The 26,396-nt window shown below is 41.9% G+C and overlaps 1 protein-coding gene across 2 annotated transcripts in view; it reads right to left on the bottom strand.

Moving 5' to 3' along the window:
• SV2C (synaptic vesicle glycoprotein 2C) overlaps nt 1–26,396 on the bottom strand; it is a 222,153-nt gene that overhangs the window by 45,862 nt on the left and 149,895 nt on the right. For both annotated transcript variants that reach the window (XM_032474507.1, XM_032474496.1), the window contains exons 5-12: nt 18,530–18,663; nt 17,962–18,051; nt 13,936–14,046; nt 13,398–13,486; nt 10,291–10,440; nt 7,282–7,415; nt 5,542–5,745; nt 4,925–5,084 (exon numbers count right to left, since the gene is read on the bottom strand). In XM_032474507.1, coding sequence (XP_032330398.1) covers nt 4,925–5,084; nt 5,542–5,745; nt 7,282–7,415; nt 10,291–10,440; nt 13,398–13,486; nt 13,936–14,046; nt 17,962–18,051; nt 18,530–18,663 — 1,072 coding nt within the window. The remainder of the gene's footprint in view (nt 1–4,924; nt 5,085–5,541; nt 5,746–7,281; nt 7,416–10,290; nt 10,441–13,397; nt 13,487–13,935; nt 14,047–17,961; nt 18,052–18,529; nt 18,664–26,396) is intronic.

The raw sequence follows: 26,396 nt of genomic DNA, 5'->3' as shown, positions 1-26,396 counted from the left end.
TGCCCACCAAGAGGCAAACTCAGTTTTGGGGGACACTTCTACCCCTTTCTCTGCCCCTTAAATTGTCGTGTGCCAATCAGTGTCCATGACCTTTCTAACCTGGGGAAATGGCTAAAATGTCATTGGGCATCTGTTTAAAACTCTGTAATCATTATGTTATGCTTGTCTCTGATACCAAGGTTTTGAGGAGCGAAGAATGGTATTGATATTTACACAACGGAAAAGTGTAGTAAGAAATATATTTGATATTTGTCCCTGGTTTCTAGCACAGAGCTCCTGAAACCTGAGTGATAGGAGTGTCTTCAGTTACTCATAAGAAGCCCCTTTCATCACCTCAGAGTTTATGCTAATGAGTGATTTAGGGAGGGGTGGGTTACTAGAAAGAGTGATTAGAGGTTGGAATTGGGGGAAGGGCGAGAAGGGCTGGAGATTAGGTTCTATGAAAACTCTTGAACAACAAGATTTGATGAACTTTCAAGTTGGTGAACTCTACCTAGAAGTACTGAGAGGGTGGTGCGCCCGGACAGGGCACAGGAGCTCCATGCTACTTCCCTCATTACGTTGCCCTGTGCATCTCTTGTGTCTGGCTGTCACTGAGTTCTAACCTCTTATAATAAATAGGTAAACATAAGTAAATGTTTCCCTGAGTTCTACAAGCCATTCTGGCAAATTATCGAACCCAAGAAGGGGGTTGTGAGAACTCCAATTTATAGCTGGTTGGTCAGAGGTACAGGCGATAACCTGGCTTGTGTTTGGTGTGTGACGAGGGGGCACTCTTGCAGGAATTGAGTCCTTACTCTGTGGGATCTGATGCTAACTCCAGGTAGGCAGTGTCAGAACTGAGTTAAATTTTAGGACATCCAGTTAGTGTCCACTGTGAGTTAGAGAACTGCCTAGTGTGGGGAAAACCTCACATATTTGTTGGTCAGAAGTGAAGAATTGAGAATAGATGGGAAAAAATAGAGCTTTTCCTACAACAAGTGTTTGCAGTTGCTGTTTTGTTCTAATCTGCAGGCACAGAAAAGTGCTGGTCAATAAGTAAAGATAATTTTAATTTCAAAATTTCCTGCCTTTTAATGAAGTGATTTACGGTCTGTGAAATAAAATTCATATTTTATGGCCAGACAAGAAAAATTTAAACATAAAACATCCTTCTCCGCCTTCTGGCCTCCTCTCTCCCCGCCCTGGGCATTGTGTATCTGCATTACACGTGGACTAAACCTCCCCCATGGGCGGAAAACCTGCTTAACCACGAAGAGCAAGGTCCTAGGATCAACAAGACAGCTCCTTAAAAGATGACATTCCTCTTTGATCTTGTCAGGGGTCACATGACCCACCAGGATGCCACTTAGATCTGGATTATGCAAACTGTCAATAACGCGTCATTTGACGGACAGCCCTCTGTTTCCGAAAACTTACGTAACTGTGCCTTGACTTCTAACCAGTGGGACAGTTTTCAGAGCTTTCTGAGATGCTCTTCTCAGGTTATAATCCTCAAATCTGGCTTGAATAAAATTTCCTATTTGTTTCTTAGATCAACTGATTAATTTTTCATGGACAGGTAGCTCATAAAAGACACAAAATTAATACAAGAGGAATACAGGAGGCAAATCAGGATGAGGAGAAGAGCAAACATCTGGACCATGCAGATGTGACCTTGATGCAGTCTCTCCACCTCCTGACTGCACAACAGAGCAGGAAATGTGAAGAATGACTGGCTTTTATCATAGGAAGCGAGGAGACAGAGCTGCTCCCCAGAGCGGGTCCTGCAACTCCCTGCAGACTGAGCGGTGGGCTCTGCATACAGGAATGGTGCACTGCGGTGGGAAATGTCGTGTTCTCACTGGTGCCTTCACAGTAAATGCAAAAGTAACCCCGACTGAGAGTCAGAGGTTTAACATTAAAGGTCACATCCGTACAGTGGTTGACAAGTGTGGCTTTCAAGTGCTACAACTTTCATGGCACTTAGACTATATCCTAAATCATGTTTTCCCACCGGGATGTGGATAGGAGTTGTCTGCTAAATGGCTTAAGAGGTTATTTTTTAGTTTAGGGCCTGGAATCAGAGTGTCCCATTCTGATTATTAAGGACAGATTCTAGAAACTGGGCAAGGAGTTGGCAATGTTTTCAAGTTCTAGCTTGAAAAATCGCAGCCTCTAACCAGAATTCTCGCCAGGAGGCATCCTATTCTGCTTCCACAGGGAGGAGAGGCTACAGAGGACCTGCACACAGAGCAGCTGGGGTTTTCCTCTAGCAGCTGAGCCACAGATCAGCGGAGGCCACATTATGTGACTGGGAGGAACACAGCAGAGGTGGAAGAGAAGGTTTTAGCCTGAAACAGAGCAGAGGTGCTGGCTAGTTCACCATGGCCCTGGGATGCAGCTCTGGAGGACAAGCGATCTCTCCATCACTTAAGGAAGCAACTTCCTGCACATGATCTGATAACATCAGCTTAAATGCTGGAGAAGGTCTGCTAGCAGGTGTGGCTACAGTGAGACTGCACCTTGCTGATTTCTGAGTCCTAGCCCAGCTGCTGTGCTCCAAACACATCCCTGTATTTTGCCGCTCCGGTAACTGAATGCAACAGGAATACGATGGCTGACTGGTGCCCAGGACAGGCAGGACTCCCCTGAAGGTGACAGTCACAGCCTTGCTGAACTTCCTTAGACAGCTTGCCAGTGGTCTGGGATGGTTCGGCCCACCTGGTCTTCCATCCTTGCTCTGCCATGGGGCTTGCCTTGTGGCTCTCCCAGCTTTCACCTCCCTCCCCGTTGTCTCTCACACAGGCGTTTTCCCTGACAAAACCTGTGCGTGTTTAATCCCGTCTTGTGCTCTGCTTCTCAGAGGACCTGAGCTAAGACACAGAGCCATCTCTGTTTTTATCCTGGTTGACGTTTAACCTTTCCGACAACAGAAATACAGCAGGTCCACATTTCTCATAGACAAACCTGCCCGGTTCGTGGTGTTTGTTTTATAGCCAGGTTTTTGCCACAGAATACTCACCCTTCCTACGTTCCATTCCTACGGCAGAGGGATCAGCAGCTAATCCATTTAAAGCAGTATCACACACTTTCACAACATAAAACAAAAAGTTCGCAGGCTGTGACACAGCCTTGCTTTATCCATTGAGGGGCTTTTTTTAAACATCTAGTTTAATCCACATCTGGGCCCAGTTTGAAGGATGAGAAAGAAAGCAGACTGCAGAGTCTTAACCTGGTTTTGGCAGCACCCTCATCCCGAGACCTGCGGCATCCATCCCAGGAGCTTGCCCACGAAAGAGGGTTAGCGTTTGTTGAACAAATGCTGGACACACACGGTGTGTACAGTTCCCTTCTGAGACTAAGTGGTCAATAGAAGGTTACTGATTAGAGTATTTGATAAGCAGACATTCCTAATTGTTTCAGATGCTCTGCAGAGACATGGATACAGGAGTACCTATCAGCTCAGTGACAGATGTTCCAGAAAAAGAAATACAAGTTAGAGAGGATGGGCAGGAAGAGAATGTACCCCACTGGGGACGATAAGTAAAAGGAGGGACTCAGGATTGGTAGAAAAGTGGTGTCCCAAGTGTCTCTGTATCATCCTAGGAAAAAACCCTCCTCCATTTCAGAGTCCAGAGAATCCTGAGTCCACCCTCTAGCAGAGAGGGCCTCCAAGGTGACAAAGCATGCACGGAAGAAAAGAAGGCAAAGGCCATTTGTCCTCGCTCATGTCAAATGCCAAAACAGGGCTTCTATGCTTTTAATGGCTCAGCTGCTGAAGCTCTACCCCGAAGCCCTCCCTTCTAGCCCTTTTTCTGATATGAGGCGCAGAGTCTCTGTTTTGGGAACAGATGTATAATTTTCTTCTCTTAGCAATCTTTTTTCATTAACTGGAAATGTGTCAGGCTTTCCTGCAGCAGATCAGGAAGGGCAAGAGGTATGTTCTAGAGACCTCTTTGTGGTGCCTTAATGCAGAGCTCATGCAGACACTTGCAAATGGAAGATAAGGACCCTCTTAGGACTGATAAGCGGCCCCGAGAGCCTCTTAGATGCTCTCCCTCACTGCTTCATTATAGCCTTCTCATATTAGTAGCCAGAAAACTAAAGCATGCACACAATTAAATTCTTTCATTGCTTTCACCGCCCTATTAACTCCTGCTAGCAACTATATTCCCCTACATTTTCTTTTTAAAAGATACAAGTAGATGTAGAAAATAAATAAGCTACAAGGACATACTGTACATATTGTTTTGTAACTATAAATGGACTATATCCTTTGAAAACTGTGAATCACTATGTTGTACACCTGAAACTTATATAATATTGTACATCAATTATACCTAAAAAAAAACAAGTAAAAAAAACTTCAAAGCTTCACCTTGTCTAATAACTTACCTACAAATACCCATATATATATATACTCAAAAGCCTTCCTAGGCAAACTTACTTTTGATTTTCTCATACCGCATTACAGTCAAATATATATATATTTAATATTAATATTGAATATATATATATTTAACCACATAATACACGCATACATTGCTAAATATAATCTAGCTGTAAAAATTGGGGACAATTCAAATACTTTTCCTATAATTGTTCCAATGCAATTATTTAGCATTTCATTTATGATTATCCATGGTCAGCAATCATTATGTATCTCCAGGAATATTTGCAAGTTGAGAAACTAATCTCCAAACTGTTTTCAAAGTCATAACATTTTTATGGCACCAAAGGTAATACTCAGTGAAGAAGTAACAATGTTTTGCCTCATAAAAAAAAAAAAATAAGATACAGGTAGAACCTACAACTTTGCAAGCCAGATGTCTTTTGGATTTTTGCTTTCTTGGAAAAATGACAGTTTGGCTTATTTTCTCTGACTTTTCTGGGATCCTGTGGGGCTCAGAGTGCCCCTTCCTAGACGTCCAATTCAACATACCTTCGGTCTGTGGGGTACAGTTCCACGGTGACCACATCAAGAGAGTTCCAGGCTGAGATGGTCAATCCATTGTACAGACACAGCATGCCTATCATCATGGATTGGCTGGTGCCAAACCAAAGGAAGAAACAGCTGATCCCCGAGAGCACCATGGAGCCACCTGCAGACAAAAGGCCAGGAAGTTTCCCGTCACCATAGTAGAGCCAGGATGCCTTGGGTCTTTGAGATCTTGCAGCAAAACTGAATCCCAAGAGGAAGCTGCGGGCTGGGTTCAGGTACCAGTGTGTTCACCTGTATGTAAGGTTTGCCTCTACCTACCTTCTGAAATCAGCAAGCATGAAATGTGTATCATCAATTACTCAGCTTTGTAAGCAGAAAAATACACATTAGTCATGCATAATTAGCTTTGCAGTCTGTTAACTCCCAGAAGCCACTCCAATGAGATGTAATTACACATAATTTTTACTAAAATTTAGTCCTAATGGAAGGTCTTAAGGGATTTCTCCTCACCTCTGTGGGATGCAAATCCTCAGCGGGGTGGGAGACTACAATGAGAGGCAGACTCCCTCTAGATTGTAGGGGCAGCTCTTGTATTTTACATGAAACCAGGCACATACCTAGCATCGTCAAGCGCCCGATTCTGTCCATCAGGAGAGCAGACACTATGTTCCCTGGCAACACAGCCAGTGTCCCCAGGAAGTTGACAAAATAAATCCAGTAGGCACTATAGTCATCATCAAAGGTAATCTGGCATCCTGTCTTGTTGTGAGCAAATGAGCAGTTCTGAAATTCGCTGTCGATGAATTTATATGGCTCAAAATCTGCGGATACAAAAGAAAGACAATTCATCAAGCTCTCCACAGTTGTGCACCAGTATAAGAAAGTCTGTCGAGAATTCAGAAACGCATCATGGTACTGTAAATTCCTTGAGGGCTTCAGGGCCTGGCCAAAGCACAGGGTCTAGTCTAGGACCTCACATTACAGAGCAGCTGAAGGAAGGAATACCTTTGTTGAATAAAGGGATAAGGAGTCCAGTTATCTTCTGATTTCTTATGGTTGGTCGTTGCTAGTTACATGACTTGCTTACTCCATTATGATGTGACTTTGTCATGTTACACAAGGACTACTGATCATTATAGTACTAATAGCTTCCATACTATAATTACAGAAATAATTTGTTTTCAAAATGTGTATCAATCAGCCTTAGCATTGCCATTTTATGGGGCTCTGAGGCAGTGAGAAGGAACAGGATTTTCCTGGGGTTCCTTGAGGCTGAATTGATAACTGAGGGTCTAAGTGGAGGGATCCACCAAAAAACAAGAGTCAGCCTCACTGGAAGATCACTAGCATTCACCGCCGACTTTTTTTTCTCGAACTTGGGTCTGCCCAAAAGGGGTTGCGGATGATGCTGAGTTCTGCTAAAAGGCAGTGAGAGTCAAAATTGCTGTTGTCTTTGCTGATCAAGATCTGCCTAAAAAGCTGGTCTTCTGAGGTTGAATGGGTTGGAAGACAGGGAGAGCACTGTTTAAACACATCCCAAGGTGCCTGGCTCCTTTCTCACTTAGAGTGAGACAGAGCTGACTCCTGTCTGAGCACCAAGAAGGCAAGGCTGGCAACAGGGTGGCCCTGATACTCCTGCCAGGGTCAGGCTGTAATTTTGGTCTCATGGGACAGACAGACCAACCAATGTATGGGGGTGGAGATGCCTGGGCTTGACAATAAGATAAGCCTGGGCTCGACAATCAGATAAGCCTGGGCTCAAATGTCAGCTACGTTCTATGACTGTGGCCAAATTACTTTATTTTTCTAAGCCTCAGATATTGTGAAAATGAAAGGAGACAATGAGTGTCTAATAACCTGGGGTAGGAACCAGCATACAGTAGGTGCTCAATCAATGTTTGTTTCCCCTCTTTTTTCCCCGTGGGTAGTTTTCCAGACTCCATTAAATGGACTGGATAAAAAAGACTATCCGACTGAGCAGAGCCATGTGTCGTCCATCTCCGCAGACAGTGGTTCGGGCATGCTCACTTAAGTAAACATCAGATTTTGAAACCAGGGTTATCAAAACTAACAAAGTACAGGTGAATTCTCTGCTTTAAAAATGATTCATCACAGGATTTCCCCACCGACCCCCCAACTTGAAACTCAGGAAGTTCCAGCTGCATTAAATTTGACAAAGACAAACAATACAAGCTCAATTTCGATCCATCCTGATGGAGGGAGTCCATTCATTCGCACTTCAACCTCCATTTCTCCCATGAGCCTCTGCCCACACCTATCACCACACAGGTGTTACATTTCTGCCAAAAACTAGGCCCTCTGAAGAGGCCCCAGGGATGGCTAAGTAGCACACCTACCTGTGTTGTTAAAAGAAGAATTAATAAATGTGCAGTTCTTGAAGTAGATGTCAGCTGAAGTCACATCCTCAAAGACACAGGACTTAAAATCCGAATCTTTGAAAGTTACAGATTTGAGCTTGATCCCTTGGAATCTGTCCAACACACAAAAAGATTCACATCAATAACTGTATCCATCAGGGTTCAAGGCTAAGTCAAACAAATTCAGTGATGTGACGTCCCACTATGGACTTTCTTAATTAGAAAGGACATTGGTTTTTGGATTTTCTAAGCTCTTAGCATTTCCTCTCTTTTCCTCATGCATCCTGTCCTTTGGCTATCTCATTGCTCACCAATAAGATTTTCTACCAGAAGAAGAGATGGCATTCAAAATAACTTCATTTAGCTTTTGGCAATGTTGGTAAAAGGTTTTGTGGAGTATGCAGTTGAAAGGATTGAGTTTGAAGATTACCTGTGGCTATTGATTCTTTATTTTTCAACCCTATCCTCTTGTTCCTTCATATATGCCTTTATTTAAAAATTCTCTACTTGGGATTAATAGCTCTAACTGAGGATGTGCTCCCATGCTAAGTTTTAGTGAAAGTCTGTTTCCCAGGCTGAAAACTTAAGGCTTCTTCATTTCAGTGTAGGGATTTCCAATTATCTTGAAGAGAGGATGGGAGAATTCTGCTTTATTTATGTGAGGAATGATTAACTCAGGGGTCAAGAAACTCATGGCTCACATACACATTTCCAAGAATAGTTTTCTTCTCACAGCCAAGAAGTATTCCTCGAACCAAGTAGAATGGCCGTGGCTTTGCTTATTTTTGGAAATGTATAGAATTATGAAAGCTCAGATACATTTTTGGGTGATGCAAGGAGAAAGGTAGAGATGCCAGTAGTCCTAATGATCCTAATATCTAAGAAGAGTCTATGGTTCAGACCTATCCACGTTGACAAGGATGCCCAGGAGACATGGATAAATATTCATCAGGGTGCCTGGGTAATTTGTTAAGAGACTATGGATGTATACTTAGCCAGTCACTGAAAGGAAAATGCTAGTTCAAATGGAAAGAAGTTATATAAAATACCACTCTTACTAGAGCAGAAAGGGACTGATGGTCCTAGGCAAGTGACCTCACTGACTTAAAAGCAATCCACTATTGAGTACTTTCAGAATTGTTCCCACCCTAATGCCAGACGGCATTTGTCAGCTCAAAGTGTGCTAAGTGCCTAAGTGACAGACTACCTTAAAAAACAATCTTACTTCAACCCCTACTCCAGGGGTCCAGAGGAAAACCATCTAACCATCTAAGTCATAACTCTATCCACTAAAGGAGGGGAAATAATGACACATTTTAAGAGGATCACTAATTTCTTGAAATGGAACTGAATTTAGAAAAGGGAAACTTTTTATTTTTGGAATGGATACTATACACACAAAGAACACAGGGTACAAAATTCAAAAGGTGGAAAAAGGAAAAAGTAAGTCTTTTCCCGCCATCCTCAGGCCACCCAGTTCTTTCTCCCAGAGATAACCACTGTTGTCAGTTTCTTGTATGCGCTTCCGGGAGCATCCTGTACACAGGCTCCTGGCAAATGAGATGCTATTCTACACTTTGTTCTCCTGATAGTCTACCTGGGAGGTCATTCCCTATCAGCACATAAAGAACTGACATTTTACGATGTTGAATAGGAAAATTGCTTTTTAAAAAATGAGTTTTACTAGTGGTATTTCAAATTTCCTTGAAAGACACACAAAAAAATCTATCACCTTCTAAAATAAACATATATTTCACAAGGATTTTAATGCTATTAAAATTATTAATCATTACATTACTAAAATTATTAATAATTATATTGCTAAAGCAAAAAATTTCTCCGTAATGACTGAATATCCAGCTTAGAACTGCTTATTAAAATTAGGACCATCAGAGACACACACACACTAGAAATTTCTAATGGAGTAACAATACTTTTTAAATAAATGAAATAAATTTTCACCCTAGAATTACAAAGCGCTTGACCCCAATGTTTCTGCTGAAAAACAAGTACAGATTCAAGTCAGTATTTTATGTGGGAGAGTGAAGGGGAAACCATACGGCTTGGATAAGGATTCGGCCAGTCACTGAATTGCCCATCCAAACAATGAGCTCCAAGCTGGTGACTCTGCTCTTCATTATACAAGCCACAAGCATCCCACAGAATTATTTTTCATCCTTCCAAACTGGTTTTTGCCTTGGGAAACTTGGGTCAATTATTTTAGATTTTCACTTTTATCACTTTTGAAATTGGGACAAATTCCTAAGAATGATATAAACCAACAGGAACTCCTGCCAGCAATTATCTGCTCAGACAGCAAATCGTGGGTAGAAACAAGAACCTGGTCCATCCCATTCCTTCTCTGAAAGAATGAACCAGAACCACCTTTTTGAGTTCGTTCTCTCTCCTCCAGATTCCATACTAAAAAAACGTCCTTTGCTAATTTATTCTGTATTTTCCAAGGCCCTAACTTTGGGGAATCATTCCTGTTCTCTAATCGAAAACTCTTCCTAATACAAATTAACCCCGATTCATGACTCAGTAGAGCAGAAAAGGCAGGCATATCCAGAGACAGAAAACACGTCATCAAACTACACGTCAGATTTCTTCTCTGAATTAAATAACATATAACCTATCTTATTTTCTCATAATCTTCATGTTTCTCTTCCATTGACTTATTTTGCTTGCTTTCCAAGGCCTCTCTGAATGTTCTTTTCATTACCAGTCAATGATCCACTCCTTTATAAACGTGAAGCAGTTCAGTTTCAGAATCAGTTGTAAGTGAAGTAACTGATAAACATTCACCTTTTCTTTAAAGGCCATTTGAAGTACTCACATTCAGTCTGAAAATGATTACATGTACAAACTAAAACAAACAAACAAACAACCAACACCAAAAAACTATGCATGATTTAGTGCCATGAAAGCTAATAAGAAATACATGTTTGAGACTAGGTAGAAAATTAAATTATTTAAAAGTTTCTGGACCTGACATTGTAGTATTCCATTCCAGAATTAATCTGATTTGCCATTGTAAAGTTAATAGTGACATTCGAAACAAGTTTCTGGCTATTTCTCAACACGTTCAACTGCAGATGTTTAATGACATCTGGGAACCAAACAGATAATCCGTAGTACCTGAAAGACAAAGAAATGTGAGTTTGTAAAGGTGCCGGAACACCAGTAGCTATGACCATCTCCCTGACATTTTCAGAGAGGTGGTGGCTCCCGGAGAAGCACTTCTGATTAGGACTGGCCCCCTCTAGCATTATGAATCATCAAATAGTTATCTGCACTGTGCCTCCCCACCACAATTAAGTCTGCAAAAATCAAGCAAGAGGAGTGGCCTGGGTTTACCTGGAGAACCCCAGGTCTGTAATTCCTGAAGCCCTCTTTTGGGAAGAGACACTCATAAGAAGCCCATCCTGTACCAGCACGTGGCATCTTGCCCTGATGTTTTTCTCATCACCTCAGGCTGCACTGAAGAACCCCATCCCCTAGTCTGGTGCTACAAACTCTTGGGGTCCAAAAACTGTGAGGGCCCTTAAAGAACAACCTCTTTATTACTGGAAATCTTTCTCAGTTCCTACATTACTGTGGTACTCCTAGCCTAGGGGCAGAGCCCCATGCTCGAAGAGTTTCAAGGCTGGGAAAAGGGCCCTTTAAGTTATTCATCAGAAAAGCCAGGTTATTTCCTTCTTTCTGCCTCTCAACTCTAATGTGTTATTCTAACAGGTTACAGCTCAGTCTCTTCAGAACGGCAACTACTAACCACACGTGGTTACCGAGCAGTTAAATGTAAGTATAAAATATCAAATTTGAATATTTACAAAAAAAATATAAAATTAAGTCATTCATCATTTCAGATTGATTAAATGTTAAAATGATAATATTCTGGACACAAATGAGTGAAATAAAATACATTATTAAAATTAATTTCACTTGTTGCCTTTTTCTTTTTTTTAAAATGTGACTGCCAGAAAATTTAAAATGACACACGCATGTGGCTGACATAATCTTTTCACTGGACAATGCTGCTCTGAACTGGTGGTTCCCAAAGCAGCGTCCCTGGACCACCAGCAGCAGCATCTGAGAATGTATTAGAAATGCAGATTCCCAGGCTCCATCCAGACCTGCTGAATCAGAAATTGGAGGGTGGAGTTTTCCAAGAGATTCTCCTGATGCACATTCAAGTTTGAGAACCATTGCTCTAGTTTATCCCCAGTTACACTGAGTTCCAAAGGGGAACAAGTGCTTATGAGCATAGCTTTTGCAGACAGACACGCTAGGTTTGAATCCTGGCCTTACCACTTACCAGTGGTGTGATCTTGGGTAAATTATCTAAGCCTCAGTTACCTTCCTGTCTCTAATATCAGAATGATGGTGGTACCCACCTTCCTGGGTAGTTCTCACATTAAATGGAATGCAAAGTACGTAGCACACAGTGAGTGCTCAAAAGATTAAGTATAAGACTAAGTTTGTATCATCACTGCTGTCATCAGGATTCTGAAATATCTCTGCCCCAGGATTCCATAGACTCCAACCCTTTTTCTTCACAGATCATGAAATAATTACTGCAGGGGTGTGAGTGGTGTCCACTGAGTAAGAAATGACTTGGGATTAGCAGGGCTCTCTAGTCACATTTAGAGGAGAAAAATCTTTAAAACCAGCAACAAGGAGGGAAGCATGATAACCTAGAACACCCATCATCGATAACATGAAGGGGTTTCAGCTAATTTTTCATTTATTCAGCAAATGTTTACTGAATAGCCACCGAAGGCTAAGCACTGTTTGAGGTTTCAGGGGCATGATAAGGAAATCACAAAGCTTAAAATGTGGTCCGTAATAAGTAAACAAAGTAAACAAACCGTAACTTTTGCCCTGTAACTCTTCACTTTTGTCTTGCTTATCTTTGCATGCAGCCAATGTGTAGCACACAGTAGGCATTTAATACTTGTTATTTTTCAGCCTTCTCTTCCTTCAGAGATGAATGGGTTTTTTAGAACCTGAGTGGGAGTTACTTTACATCTTCTAAATCAACCCTCTCAATTTAGAAATAAGGAACTAAAACTTGGTCATGTCCCCAAGTCACAAGAGAACACCCCCCACTTTCTTTGTCTCTTCCTTTCTTACAACGCACAGCACTGGGAAAGGCTGGTCATCCATGATGACTTGCTGTTTTAATTTAGGGATGTTAAGAAATGGAACTTACAGCATCAATACTGGGCTCTACCAGGCACTGAGAGCCTACTGACCTGAAAGTACAGGGTGCCTACCTACCTGCCTTTTTAAAACAGTAACTTAGGCAAAAATTGAGTTGCATGGAAATTCTAAAGTGTATATGTCAACCATTAGCAAATAAAATTCTGAAATGTTCTCCCAACCGCCTCTTTTCCTAGAGCATAGATATGGTGATTTTACCCATTCGACAACAACTGTTTATTGGGTGCTTATTATGTGCCAGGGTCATGTAACAGTGAGCCAACCAGTTTAAAATCCCTCTTCTCACAGACCTTCCAAAGGGGGAAGACCGAGCTTTCTTTATTCTTTATAGAATAAAAAAAGCTCTTTGTCAATTAGAAGATGGAAGTTGCGAGGGGAAATAATAAAGCTGAGAAGGGGACAGGGAGCCCCGAGGGGCTGCAGTTTTTAAAAAGGTGCTTCAAGGAGGTATAACTGAGAAGGTGACATCTGAGGAAAGACTGGAAGGAGGCACCGAAATGAGCCAGGCCACAGCTGGAGGCCGAGCAAAGGCCCGAGGTGGGACGTGTTCAAGGAAGTTCTGGCACGTTCCAGGAAGAGCAAAGAGCCTAGTGCGGTTGGGGTCAAGTAAAAGGAGAGGAGGGTGGAGGAGTCACGGGGACAAATCATTCACGGTCTCAGCGGACTTCCTAAACACTGCTGGTTAGCTTTACAACAAAATAAAGAAAATGACTGGCTTATGAAAACTGTAATTGTCAGCAAATCTAAGCTGAAAAAAAAAATTCTTTCCTAGAGGTTAACAGCATCAGGCTAAGAAAAGAAAGCAGTGTGATTGGGAGTTACAGTGTGGAAATGGAAAGATGTCACTCACCAAGGACTTAAACACCACTTACCCAAAGGACAGGGTGAACCAAACAATGGTGAGCTTTATGGTGTTGTCCCGGACTGGGTAGGTGAAACATCTCATGAAAGTCAACCAAATCTGTGAAATAGTAGAGAGTCAGTTTTCTTCTGCAGTAACCCAGTCAATCCCACTCTTCAATCCCCTCCAACAAATTAGTACAAATGTTGAGTTTTCTTTGGGCTGGATTATTTTAAATTTAAAATGTAAAAGCTAAAGGCTGTAGGAAACCAAATACTGGAATTTTCATTTGTTAGTTTCCCGGAGGCCAATGGACAAAGTAACTTAAGATTTCAGCACATCCTGTCACTGCCAAGAATCCTCGTCTAACACCTTCCCTTCTAAGATGGAGAATCTTGGCTACCCCACTGATCGCAAGGGGATCCTATTACCCGGTCCCATTCCAGGAGTTAGGTGTCCTGAGCAGAAGTGGGAAGAACCCCATTCATGGGACTGGTTCAGTCATCCCTGATTCTGACTAACCTCAAGCAACAAGTTGGCCCCCAAGTCAATTCGGGCTTGTTACTTACTCCATACAGTTCTGTGCGGATCCGAACAAAACACCTCCTGTACCATGTTCCTGTGTCACTCTCAATTTCAATCAGCTCATCTATTTGTCTTGGGGTTTTGATTCTGTTTACCTGTAAAGAGCAACAGAGGGCAAAGTGATGAGCCGTCTTCTCTGAAGTTGCAGAGTTTAAGCTTATAATTTGTTTTTAAAGGAGCAAAAGCTGACTCCAGCAGAAAGGAAGCAGGTATTTGATACAGAAGCAGGTATTTGAACATATATGAGACCACTGCTGTTAGTATACAGACTCAAATGGCACCTAAAAGAACTGAATAAAGGATGAATGGGAGGGAATACCATAGAGAAATGGGGGAGGAACAAGTAGTAATGGAATAATATGAAGCCAAAATACCCTTCTCTGAATTATTACTAAGAAGGCATTCATTAGCAGATAAAACATCTAGATAGATTTGATTTTGGATTAAGAATTACTTTGCTTGACTTAGCATGCATAAGTTCCTGGGTTCAATCCCGGTACCTCCAGTAAAATAAATACATAAAATAAACCTAATTCCCACCCCCACAAAAAATACAAAAACAAACAAAAGAAGAATTATTTTGCTTGAAGTAAAGTGACTGTACACACTTTTCTTTGGAATCTGTCTATTTGATGAATTTGGCTGCTAAATTTGGAATCTACAAATTTGCCTTAAAGCTTTCCAATCAAACTTTTATTCCTAGAGCATCCCTGTGACCTTTTCTTCTTCCTCCCACACCGAATCCACAGTGACTGGTCATCAAATACCCACAGGTGACCATGAGGCGAGGTCCAGTGAATGAGCTTTGACTACAAGCATCAACACTGACTCTTCAGTGATAGATGAAGAAATGATGGAGGTTCAGCCTGAGAAGCTGTATACATGAACTAGTCTCCCTTTGCTAAGGACAAGAACCAAGAGTCAGGAGAAGCAATGCTTTCAACACAGAGAATGAAGCCTGAAAATAGACAGGAAAAAAATGGAGAATGGTTCCTTTGTGGACCTTTCTCATCTGAACCTGTTAGTCAACACCCACCTGCTTTTGATACACCTGAGAGCGGACACAGAAATGTGTACACATGTTACCCCTACCAGAGATAACTTCCAAACAGATCTTTTGGAGAGTCTGCCAACATCTGAAGCAGGACTTCTATTGTAAGAATCCAAGAGTGGCTTCTGACAGATGCAATTTGGGGACCCTTGGTATTTTCAAATTATACCAGGTGGGCAATAGCCTCTTCCTGACTATGTAAACAGAGATGTCTGCATTTAATGAAAATTATGTCTGAGTTAAATATGGGATTCCAAATAGAGTCAGTTCCAAATCAACCATGTAGGCATTATTTTGTGACACTACAAAAGTTTTGGGTTTTTTTTTAACCACAAGGTATTTTTTCAATTGAATAAAAGATTCTTTAAATTCTATAGTGCCTAACAATTTTCAAAAGTTTCACACAGATGATTTCATATAATCCCATAATAACTCAGTTTTTTTCTCCTACCCGTATATTGCCCCTCCCCACTGGTAACCACCAGTTTGTTCTCTACGAGTTCGCTTCTTTATTTTATTCATTAGTTTGTTGTATTTTTTTTAGATTCCACATGTAAGTATTTTTGTCTTTCTCTGACTTATTTCACTTAGCATAATACCCTCAGTCCATCCATGTTGCTGTAAATGGCAAAATTTCATTGTTTTTTTATGTCTGAGTAGTATTCCCTTGTGTATGTATGTATATGTGTATATATATCTCTATATATCACATACATTCTTTACCCATTCATCTGTTGATGGATACTTAAGACTGCTTCTACACCTTGAAAATTATAACAAATGATGTTATGAACATTGGAGTGCACCTATCTTTTTGAATTAGTGTTTTTGTTTTTTCAGCTATATACCCAGGAGTGGAATTGCTGGATCATATGGCAGTTCTATTTTTAGTTTTTTGAGACACCTCCATACTGTTTTCCATGGTGGATGCACTAATTTACATTTCCACCAGCACTGTACGTGGGCTTCCTTTCCTCCACACACTTGCCAGCATTTGTTCTTTGTGTTCTTTTTGATAATAGTCATTCTGACTCAACATACTGCTTTTGGGAGCTTTTCTCTTCTCCACTCATCAGGGTTTGTGCAGTCTTTCATTGGCACCCACGGGGAGCCAGGCCTGGCACTAGACCCCAGAGACACAAACATAGAACATCACACCCTCCAAGCAATGACCTCCAAGCAAATAGAAAGTATTCCAATAGAATCCCTGTCAGATGGGAGAGACGTATTATACAGGAACACCCAAGCTGAACTGAGAGTGAGAAATAAGGCCTTGTGGACTGTGGAATTTGAGCTGGAGCTTATGGAGAAGTACGTCAGCTGCCATGTGTGTAAACTATTTGAAGGGCATTCCAAGTGGGAAGAGTACCATGTACAAATGTGCCGAGGTGTGAGAGAAAAGAGGGTGTTGGAATCTACAAAGAGTTTGGGATTCCTGAAGAACAGTCCAAAGGCAGAGAGCAGTGAGTAATGAGGGCTGGACCAAATCAGTGGCAACAGGGTAGAAATTAAGGGACAATGATGAGAGATATTTAGGATGGAGGATAATAGGACACAGTAATTTCTTAGATATGATGGAGATAAAGAAAAAAAGAAAGAATAGTTTTCAGCATTCTGATTTGGATGGTACTGGTAGTACTTGCTGTTGAATTTGGAAAAAGAAGTTTGGAAACTCTCAAGATGAGAAATTCAGATTTTGAAATTCAGAATTTGAAGGGCTTATTCAGTACATAGGAGTATGCCCACAAAGCCTTCCAACATGCACGTCCGATGCACAGCAGATTTGCCCAGTAGGAGCTAGAGATCCAGGAGGTAGCTGAGATCAGCTGGGCGAACGTGTAGGCTTAAAAGAGAGGTTAGATGCAAATAAAGCCCTGAAAAACAATATTTAAAGTAGGCACACAAAAAGAAGAGCTTAAAAAGGAGACCTTGCAGGAATGCATGTAAATTCACTGTATTGTAGATATAGCAAGGAAAAAGACATATGTCATGGCAGAATCACGTAATGACTTCGAAAGTCACATATAAATGACTTGAGATTACCCTTCCTTTTAGAGTGTTCCCACCTTATTCCCGCCTAACCTTTGTATAGTCATATCAACATGGTTGGCCATGAGTGAACTTGGTAACTCAGAACTTCTGGAAGGAAAAAGCAGGTTAGCAGGGCAATGAGGCCCTACAGAGATGCCTTCTCAGAAGTCTTGGGTAAAGGGTTTATACTCATCTGCCTGAGAAGGAGTAAGAGACACTGAGTATCTAAATGATGTCTCAAGACTTCCCTTGCCTTATGATCCTTTAATTTTAAAATACTCCTCCTCCACTGGGCATCTACCGAAAACAAGAGCCTGCTCAAAGGCTTCCAGAACCTCAATGGAGGACATGTGTTACTCATCCTCATTTCTCCATTACACAGCATAAAAAATTTTGCTAATTAAGAATCCGTGATAATTTGGATAGAGGCCGGAATGAAGTCTATCTTTACATGATGAAAAATTCATTTCTTATTAAAAAATGAAATAAATAAGATGTCAGCGGACTGTTTCAACAGGAACCATTTCACATATTTTATGAACTATGATTGATATTATTTAGAAGACACTGAAGATCTTACATATATCCCCATTAAACTTATTTTAGACAAGAACTTTTTTGTTTAACTGTACCATGTCAAAGGATTTAAAAATCCAATGTTCTTTCCAAAACATTCCATGCATCCAATTTTCATTCATTTAGACTAGCTATACATTGAGAATAAATTTTGCGTCTAGAAGATGGGAGAACATTCCATACGGAGGGAGCAGCACACACAACAGCAGAGCAGGAGGCTTAGGTAAAACGGCAGCAGGAGGCACCGAGGATGCGTGTGGCTGGTGCAGCCAGAGAAGAAATTACAGTCAGGCCTTTTCAGAAGAAGTTGCTGGGCCCCTGGCCTAGACGATCACTGAGAAGTCAGACTCACCGTGAAGACCTTCTCAGGCTGACCCCGTGCTCTCATGTTTGTGTCATGAATTAACTTCAGAATCATCCAGGCTTCATCATGTTTTCCAACCTAAGAAATATGAGTAGACACGAAGTACCAGGACATGAAATGCACATACTCACTGATTTCCCATAGCCACGTGGTATTGTCAGATCAAGGCGGGTGTCAGAGCGCAAATGCATTTAAGTTCATCCCATTGGAACATACAGACTACCTGGACATCCCTGAGGGCATCAGCAGGTCAAGGCATGTGCCTCTAACTAGAAATAGCACCCGTGGATAGTGACTTTCATTTATAAAACAATAAGCCGTGTTCTCTTCCTTGAGGGAAATGACTTGATTGAGGAGGAACTTTGGTGCTTTCTGGCCACGAGGCAGCTTTTTCACATGTTGGTTGTTGAAATAGTGTCTCCATGACACCAAACCCTCCATAGTTTCATAATAGGAAGGGAAAATGTACCTCCCAAAGAGGAAAATGTACTACAATTAAAGGGAACTTGTTCCAAGGTACAAGGCTTCCTTGAGTATTTGTAATAATGACTGTTACCTCCAGCAAGAACCGTGGGCTTTCAGGCATGAAGGTCAGGGCCACCACTGAGAAGACGCAGGGGAGGGCACAGACGATGACGAACACACGCCAGCTGTGGAACTGGTAGGCCGACCCCATGCTGAAGCTCCATCCTGGAAAAGGAAGAGGGGAGGAGTGAGGGAGGGCGCCCCCCCAGACCACCCGCGGGCAGAGCCAGGCCTCCGCCCACACTGTGGGTGTCCACACCTCCATTTATTAGTCCCATCCTACCACCCACCGGAGAATGAGCTGATCTGGGCTTTAGCCACAGCGACCAGCTCAACGTGGACCGCCAACAGCAGTGCTGAGGAGAATGGTGCTTGGAATTAAAGAGGTCTGGGCCCAGGGATGGGGGTGCATGTGTATTTTGGTACCACCAAACTCCAAAGGCCAAGGTGATTGAACTGGGGACAGTACTTTTTCCAACAGGCCCCTGTGCTGGATGTCTTCTGTTTGCTCCTCCAGCCCATGCTCCACTCTCGTCCATCCCCATGTGCCAGGAGATGGCCCCTGCTCGGCTATACCAACTGGCTCTCTTGCCCTCTGGCTTCCAGTTGGGTTTGAATAAAGGAGTCCTGTCCTGGCAGGAGAACAGAGGGCGGGAGCCGGGTTCGGGATATTTATTCCCCTTGCTTCCCTCCCTGCTGTGCCCAGCTGCACGGAGGTGTGACAGTGGGTGTGCTCATCCCCTGGCACCTTCTCCCGAAACCACAGTTCTTGTCAGTTTCTGGAAATCCCTCTCTGCTCTCACCCTCTGAGGCATAAATAGTGCAAGGAACTTTTTTTTTGGATAGAAAAATTCTTTCATCAAAACAAGTTTACATGTTGACACTTATGCCTTAACAAGAATAAATCTGTCCAAATTTAAACTGTATTAAGGACCAAACAGATACAATGTAATAGCAAGCGTTCCCTCAGAACAGTGGGTCCTGGTTCCACTGTAAGATCTCTGAAAAGCAGAACTCCAGCTACTGAACTAATTCAAACTTTTCAGCTATAGGTAAAAACAATTACCCGTGAGATCAAAGCTTACAGTGCTTGTCACGTGCAGACACTGGTCTTAAGCCTTTTTCCCATATTCATAGTTTCCAGACATGAAAAGTGTCTGAGCTACTGCAAACCACCTACTGATCTAATATTCAAAATATTTTAGAAATGCTATCTGTAAATTACCCTTAAATTCTGTGTTAACTTTGGTTCACTCTGATTCAATAGCTGGTAATAACGTATAATGAAAAAGAATATGGAAAGGAAAATATACATGTATAACTGAACCACTATGCTGTACACCACAAACTAACACGACATTATAAATCAATTATACTTCAATTAAAAAAAAAAGGGGGTACAGGACGCCCTTCTGCTACTAGCCCCAAGGTGCTTTATTATTCCGAACTCTTTTCCATGACCCCTCTCTGAGGGTGTCATTGGTTTCCTGCTGGCACACTGACCAGCACGATTATTAAGAACTGGCATGTGCCAACCTTTCCATGCGCATGTGTCATACACTAGATCAAGAGAATTTTAAATTTCTAAATAGTATTTGACTATAAAATAATAAAAACAAGCCTAATAGGATACCAACAGAAATCTCATCTCTTCAAGAACTAAAAGGAAACCAATATTTGAATGGATTTAAAATTGTGGAAAGCAAGAGCCAACCATGATTCTAAATGAGAAATAATGAAGCATATCAAATCTAATTGAAAACAGAGAGATTTATAGAGGCAAAGATGAATTATGTGAGGCAAAATTCTGTTTTGTTTTTTTTTTTTTTGCAATGCTTGGTATTTAGAAGGCTGCTGTGAGCAGAAATCAGATAGTCTGTGTTTCATGCCCGGGAGAGTGGTGTAATTCTTCTCTGTTCACTCAGGAGTCAAGTGAGATTCTGGAGGTCACATGAGTTCCTCAAGGCTGCCCAGCTGAAGTTATATACCAGGCTCTTCCCCACCAGGATTTGAGGCAGAAGCTTCCACCACACATGTCCTCATGTCTATGCTTACATTCAAACAGAATTTGTTGATGAATGGGGTAAACACCAATGACATGCTACATCAGTCTTAGATTAATAAACATTTTCTGGGAATTTAATACATAAGGATTATGTGGATTACTAAATTAACTACATCATAAATCTACAAGGGGATGTCTACTCTCAATGTTTTATGTAGCAGAAGTTCAAACGTCTCAAATATCTAAAACACAGAAGAAATTCTGATGGAACAGGAAAAAAACACACCTTGTTCACTTCGTACTTGATCTTAGAGCTTCATAGAAAGGACTTTTTTTTTTAAACGCTCTATATCCTATTCTTTTATATACTGCATGAAAACGAAAAAGCTTTGGATGGCTGAGTTCAGCAAAGGTAATGTTTTAAATTCCAGGCTATAGCACGGTCCATGAGGAAAGAGTGAAGACGAAAGAGAAAAGCTTTCTGGTGCCTCTGCAATTAAAATAATTGCAGCCAGAAGATGCAGTTTTATTTAAAAAATAGGGTAAGTTATTTACTCAAGGAGAAAGTCACACTAGTGGGTGGAGCAGGAACCTTCTTGTGGTAGACAGGATAATGCCCCCACCGCCCTCCCCAAAGATGTCCTCTCCTAACACCCAGAACCTGTGATTATGTTACCTTACACGGCTAACATATTTTGCAGGTATGATTTACATAAGGATCCTGAGACAAAGTTATTATCCCATATTATATGGCTGGGCCCAACCTAAGTACACAGGTCTTTATAAGGGCAAGAGAGAGGCAGGGGAGTCAGAGTGAGAGGAGAAGATGTGATGAGGGGAGCAGACGTCAGACTGGAGAGAGTTTTGACGATGTTACAGCACGGTTTTGAGGATAGAGGAAGGGGCCACAAGCCAAGGAATGTCGATGGTTTGTAGAAGCTGGGAAAGGCAAGGACATGTAACTGCCCTCGAGCTTCCAAAAGGAGCCTCCAGAAGCCCTGCCAACCCATTCAGACTTCTGACCTCCAGAATCATAAGATAATAAACTTGTGTTGCTTAAAACCAGTAAGTTTGTGGTGATTTGTCATAGCAGCGATAGGAAAGCAACGCACTTCTCTTTGTAGTTAGAGTGCTGCCATTAACTGGATCAACATACATTACATTGGAGAATCTTAGCTCTCTTCTCTATGAAAGCTCAGGCTCCCTGCTTTTGCTTGGACTTCTCCAGGTGCCTCTCCAAGGACTTCAGGCTTCCTGACAGCAGGTCTTAGAAAGATTACCCTTCATTCTCACTGCTCCTGAGTATCACATCAGTGGGAGAGACACCAACAGCAATGTCATTCCATTTAGCAGTTTTCAGCCTATAGAGGAAATGATCATGACCAGCTACACTCAGAAGAGAAGAAGCTGGTCCAGAGTCCAGCTCTCAGCCTAGAATGTAGTTTCTTCAGGTGTAGATTCTTCTGTCCACAGCAGCTGAAGTTCAGCCTGCTCATTGCTGTTCAAGTCCTTCTCTACTTTATTAGCCATGAAGTCTGCCTTCTGGTCCCTTGCTGTGTGTGTGTGTGTGTGCGCGTGTGCGTGTGCGTGTGTGTGTTTTCACACCTCTAGAGCCAACAGAAACTGATGCCCACCTAGGTTTCTGAGCTCGTCTTCTGCAGGTCCCCTCGCTCACTTGGTCCATCACACCGACCTGCTGCCAATTCTCTGAATATACGAAGCTTAATTTCATCTTAAGGGCTCTGCCTTATTTCCTAGGAAGTCTAGTCATGCACTGAGAGGATGGTGGTAGACTTGAGCCAACATTTCTATGGGTTCTGAAGTGAGAGGGCTTTTTTAGTACCTCTTTTTCTCCATGAAGTCCCCTCGGAGTCTTGCTTTTGATGTTTTCCCTGCCCGGCCTGCTCTGTGTGAGCATCTGCACACATGAATGCTTCCTTCACACCTTCCATGTCTCAGTTTAAGGTAATCACCTCATAGAGGGCTGAATACCCAATCCCACTCGTATCACCAAGGCCCGTTTTATTGTCACCATAGCACTCATCGCTAACTAAAGCTGTGTGTTCATTGATTTTTTTCAAATTTACGATCTGTCCCTCTCCCCACCATGAGAGCAGGAACACTGTTTTTGTTACTTACCAGTACACCCCCCAGTGCCTATAGCAAGTCCTGGTCCATGGCAAGTGCTCTTTAAATGTTTGTTAAATGAATGTGTACACACACACACACACACACACACACACACGCACACTCCTTTATGTGTTTACATGTTCATGAACATCTGCAGAATCACTGCAGGCTACTAAGACATTAGTTACTCAGGTTTTCTTTTGACTTTTTTCCCCCTGAATTCACACTAAACAGCAAAACAACTTTGATCTACTTTTTCAAATAAAACTTGTATACAATAAAATTTATTACTTTTTAACTTGCATTGTTCTTTGAGGTTGATAAATGCATACAGTCACGTAACCACCATCATAATCAGGATACAGATTGTTCCATCTCCCCAAAACATCCCTTTCTTCTGCCCCTTTGGAGTTAACTCTTCCTCCATTCCTAACCCCTGGCAACCACTGGTATGTTCTCTGTCCCACAGTTTTGCCTTTTCCCCAACATCATATAAATGGATTCGTACTGTACACAGTTTTAAATTCTGGCTTTCCACACTTAGTATAAAACACTCATGCAGACTGTTACACATATCAACAGTGGGTTTCTTTTCATTGCTGAGTAGTATTCCATCATGTGGATAGATATGTTTGTTACCACTCATCAGCTGAAGGACAGTTGGAATTTTTCCACTTTTAGGGGATTATAAGTAAAGCTTTTATCAATATTTCAGACAGGTATTTTTGTGTCCCAAAGTTGTCCCTTTCTCTCTTGGGCAAATACCTAGGAGTGGGTGAATTGAGTCATATACTAAGTATATGTTTAGCTTTATAAGAAATTGCCAAACTATTTTCCACAGTGGCTGTACCATTTTGCCTTCCTATCAGTAGTGTATGAGCGTTCTATCTACTTCACCCCTTCCCATCATTTTTTGGTCAATTTTTTTTTTGGTTAAATTTTGCCCATCATGGTTTTAATTCGCACTTCCCTCACACCTAGTGATATCTTGATTTACTTTCTGTTCATTCATTCATACTTTTCATTGCCAGTCACAATGCTGTGATATGCAGGCTGATAAGATTTATTCTCTGCCCTCAAGGAGTCAGAGTCCAGAGAAGAGGCAGATTTGTTACCATACACAATGAACAGTATGACTCATGCTAGAACAGGTTCTAAAGAAACGGAGCAGAGCAGTGGCAGAGATGTCTACCCCAGGGAGTCTTCTTTCAAGAGCTGTAGCCAGATTTCTTGTCTGATTTGGGCCCATGAACAAAGAGAGTGAATTCTTACATTTCTAACACTCAAGTTACAATTGAAATCAGTACTTAAGAAGTAGAGGAGATCAGCCAGGACTGACTGTGCCATGCCTGATCCCCAACCTTTTCCTGCTGTAGTACAACCATCTGACCGGAGGAGAGGGAAAGAGGAGAGCCCTAGAGGTAGGAGGGAGTCTGAGAAAAGGAGTTCCCTTGCAAGGATATGCCCTGGGGGTCGGGGTCGGGGAGGCTGATGGATGATATCCTGTGGCCTGAATGAGGGATAGGCACAGTGAGGATCTTGAGAAATGGCCCTGCAGATGCTTTGTAAAATGAAAATACCCCATTATCTGGATTAAAAGTGAATGAAAGAATGAAGGAGTGAAACACTGACTGTCATAACTACTCAGCCATGAATTCTTGGGACCCCTCCCTGGCTCCATTTCAAGATGGCTTAAATTTGAATACGAGAGTGACACCAAACCCAAACCACAAGTCTGCAAGTATGGAGACAGCAGGAAGTGAAGGACTAGAAGGTGATACAAGCCACAAGCAACTGGGAAAGCGGCTGTTGCTGTAAGATACTCATCTGCACTTAGTAAAATGGATTCTCTTAACTGAGCTCTTTATTTTGGCACCATGCCTTTTTTGTCTTAGAAAAAAAAAAAGATTCCTGCATAGATGTGGTTCTATTGTCCTTTTGACTTTGTTTAAAGTACCCATAAAAATGTCATACTGAGCGATTTATCTATATATAATGTAAATTCCATGCAAGGAAGGACCTCAATTAAGGCATCACCGAAAGCAGTTACTGCATCACGCTAATCAGCCCAGCGCTAATAAGAGCGTTGGGTGTCCTGCATGATAATCAAGGCCATTCACTAGGCTCAAGCTCATGTGCTCTGTGACTGCGGAAACCAGCTGCCTCCCCAGCTGCCTGACTAGCTGCAGTCTCTCAAGGTGCCAAGGCAGAAGTGTGGGATGTGTGTAGAAGAATGCTGCTTTCATGTTCTTTTCTGGGCTCTGTCCCTGAAGTGCTGCTGAATTAGCACCTACTCTACTGATCTGTATTTGGTTGTTAGTTATGTGATTATTAACAATCACACAATCTTTGGTAAGAAGACAGATTTTAGGTGCAAGACACAGATCCAATGTTCTAACACATTAGTATTAATTAATTAATATTAATAAAAAATAAATTATAGGTGAGATCAGTTTTCAATAGGTAAGAAGTAAGTCACCTATATCTATCTGTCGGTGGCCTTCACTCGCCAGGCACAGAGCCAATTAAATTCTCTTCGGAAAAGCAACTCAAAATCCATTTTCTCAAGTGGCCAACGGGCTTAGGATGGGAACAATGACCAGACGACTTTCTGACTTTCTTCCTACAGAAATAAAACTTTACCCCCTCAACTTGGTTTAAAATACAAACACTGTCTAATCAGCATGAAATGTTAATCCTCAGCTAGAAACTCAGGGTGTCGTGCACCTATATCAGCTGTGACTCCGTAAGATTTAACCAGATGCAGCTAGACAGTCCCTGTGGCTGATATCAGCAGAGATTTTTCACCTTCTTCTCATTTGTTAAAAAAAAGTGGGGGGGGGGAGGTGAGAATGAGGGGAATAGTTAAATAAACTATGGTACAGCCATGTAGTGCAAGACCATATAATAACCAGAGATTTTTCTGAACTGATTTGGAAACTTTCCAAGTTATACTGCTCAGTGAGGGGGGGAAAAAAAAAAACACTTCCCCAAACAGTGTACACAGCAGTGGTTTCATTTTTATACACATATAAACTGTATCATCCACATCTAGAAAGCAAGAGGGAGAAACAGACACGCAACTGGTTTACATGGCTACTCAAGGTGGGAGGAGGAGCTGTCAGCAGACTTTCACTTCGGCATTACTTCTTTAATTTTTGAGCTTTGTATCACTTTTTACTCAAAGAGGGGGAAAAACTTTTTCAAACAGCTGAACGCCTTTGCTTTTTCTGAACTGTAAGGTCTGGTGGGAAAAGAGAGACGATAAGGAACTGGCATGGTGATGTTGACACTATTCAGCACGTATATGACTTTCAGAACTAAACTAGTGTTATTCATTCCAATTGAGGCAAATCTAAGCATTGACACTACAGGGTTCATTTACGGAGAGCAGTGCAAAAGGGCCCTGGCATCTCTGGGTGGGAAGGAAAATGACACTCACAGACCTCTTATCTTTAAATCTGTAACTCTGGTCAGATTCTGATTTTGGCTTCTCAGGCCAAGGCCATTGCAGCTTGAGCTGTGACGGCATGAGCGCTATTGCCAACAGTGATACACAAAGCAATCACACACACACACACACAGTTCTGTAGCACATAATCCCTCCCTCAAGAAGTGAGAACCAATTCAGCTGGAGTTATACGGCCCGGGGAGAGGGTCCAACTAACGGCGGCGGCCATCTGTCTCTAAGAGCAGGCCCAGGCAAGAAGCTGACCTTTCTTGCTACTTTCTCTGTTTCTGTTTTCGAGCCCTGGTCCTACCA

This window comes from Camelus ferus, chromosome 3 (assembly GCF_009834535.1).
Source record: "Camelus ferus isolate YT-003-E chromosome 3, BCGSAC_Cfer_1.0, whole genome shotgun sequence".
In the NCBI taxonomy this organism is placed as follows: Eukaryota; Metazoa; Chordata; class Mammalia; order Artiodactyla; family Camelidae; genus Camelus; species Camelus ferus.
The sequence above is the reverse complement of the archived record's forward strand: the minus strand, read 5'-3'. Positions and strand labels throughout refer to the sequence as shown.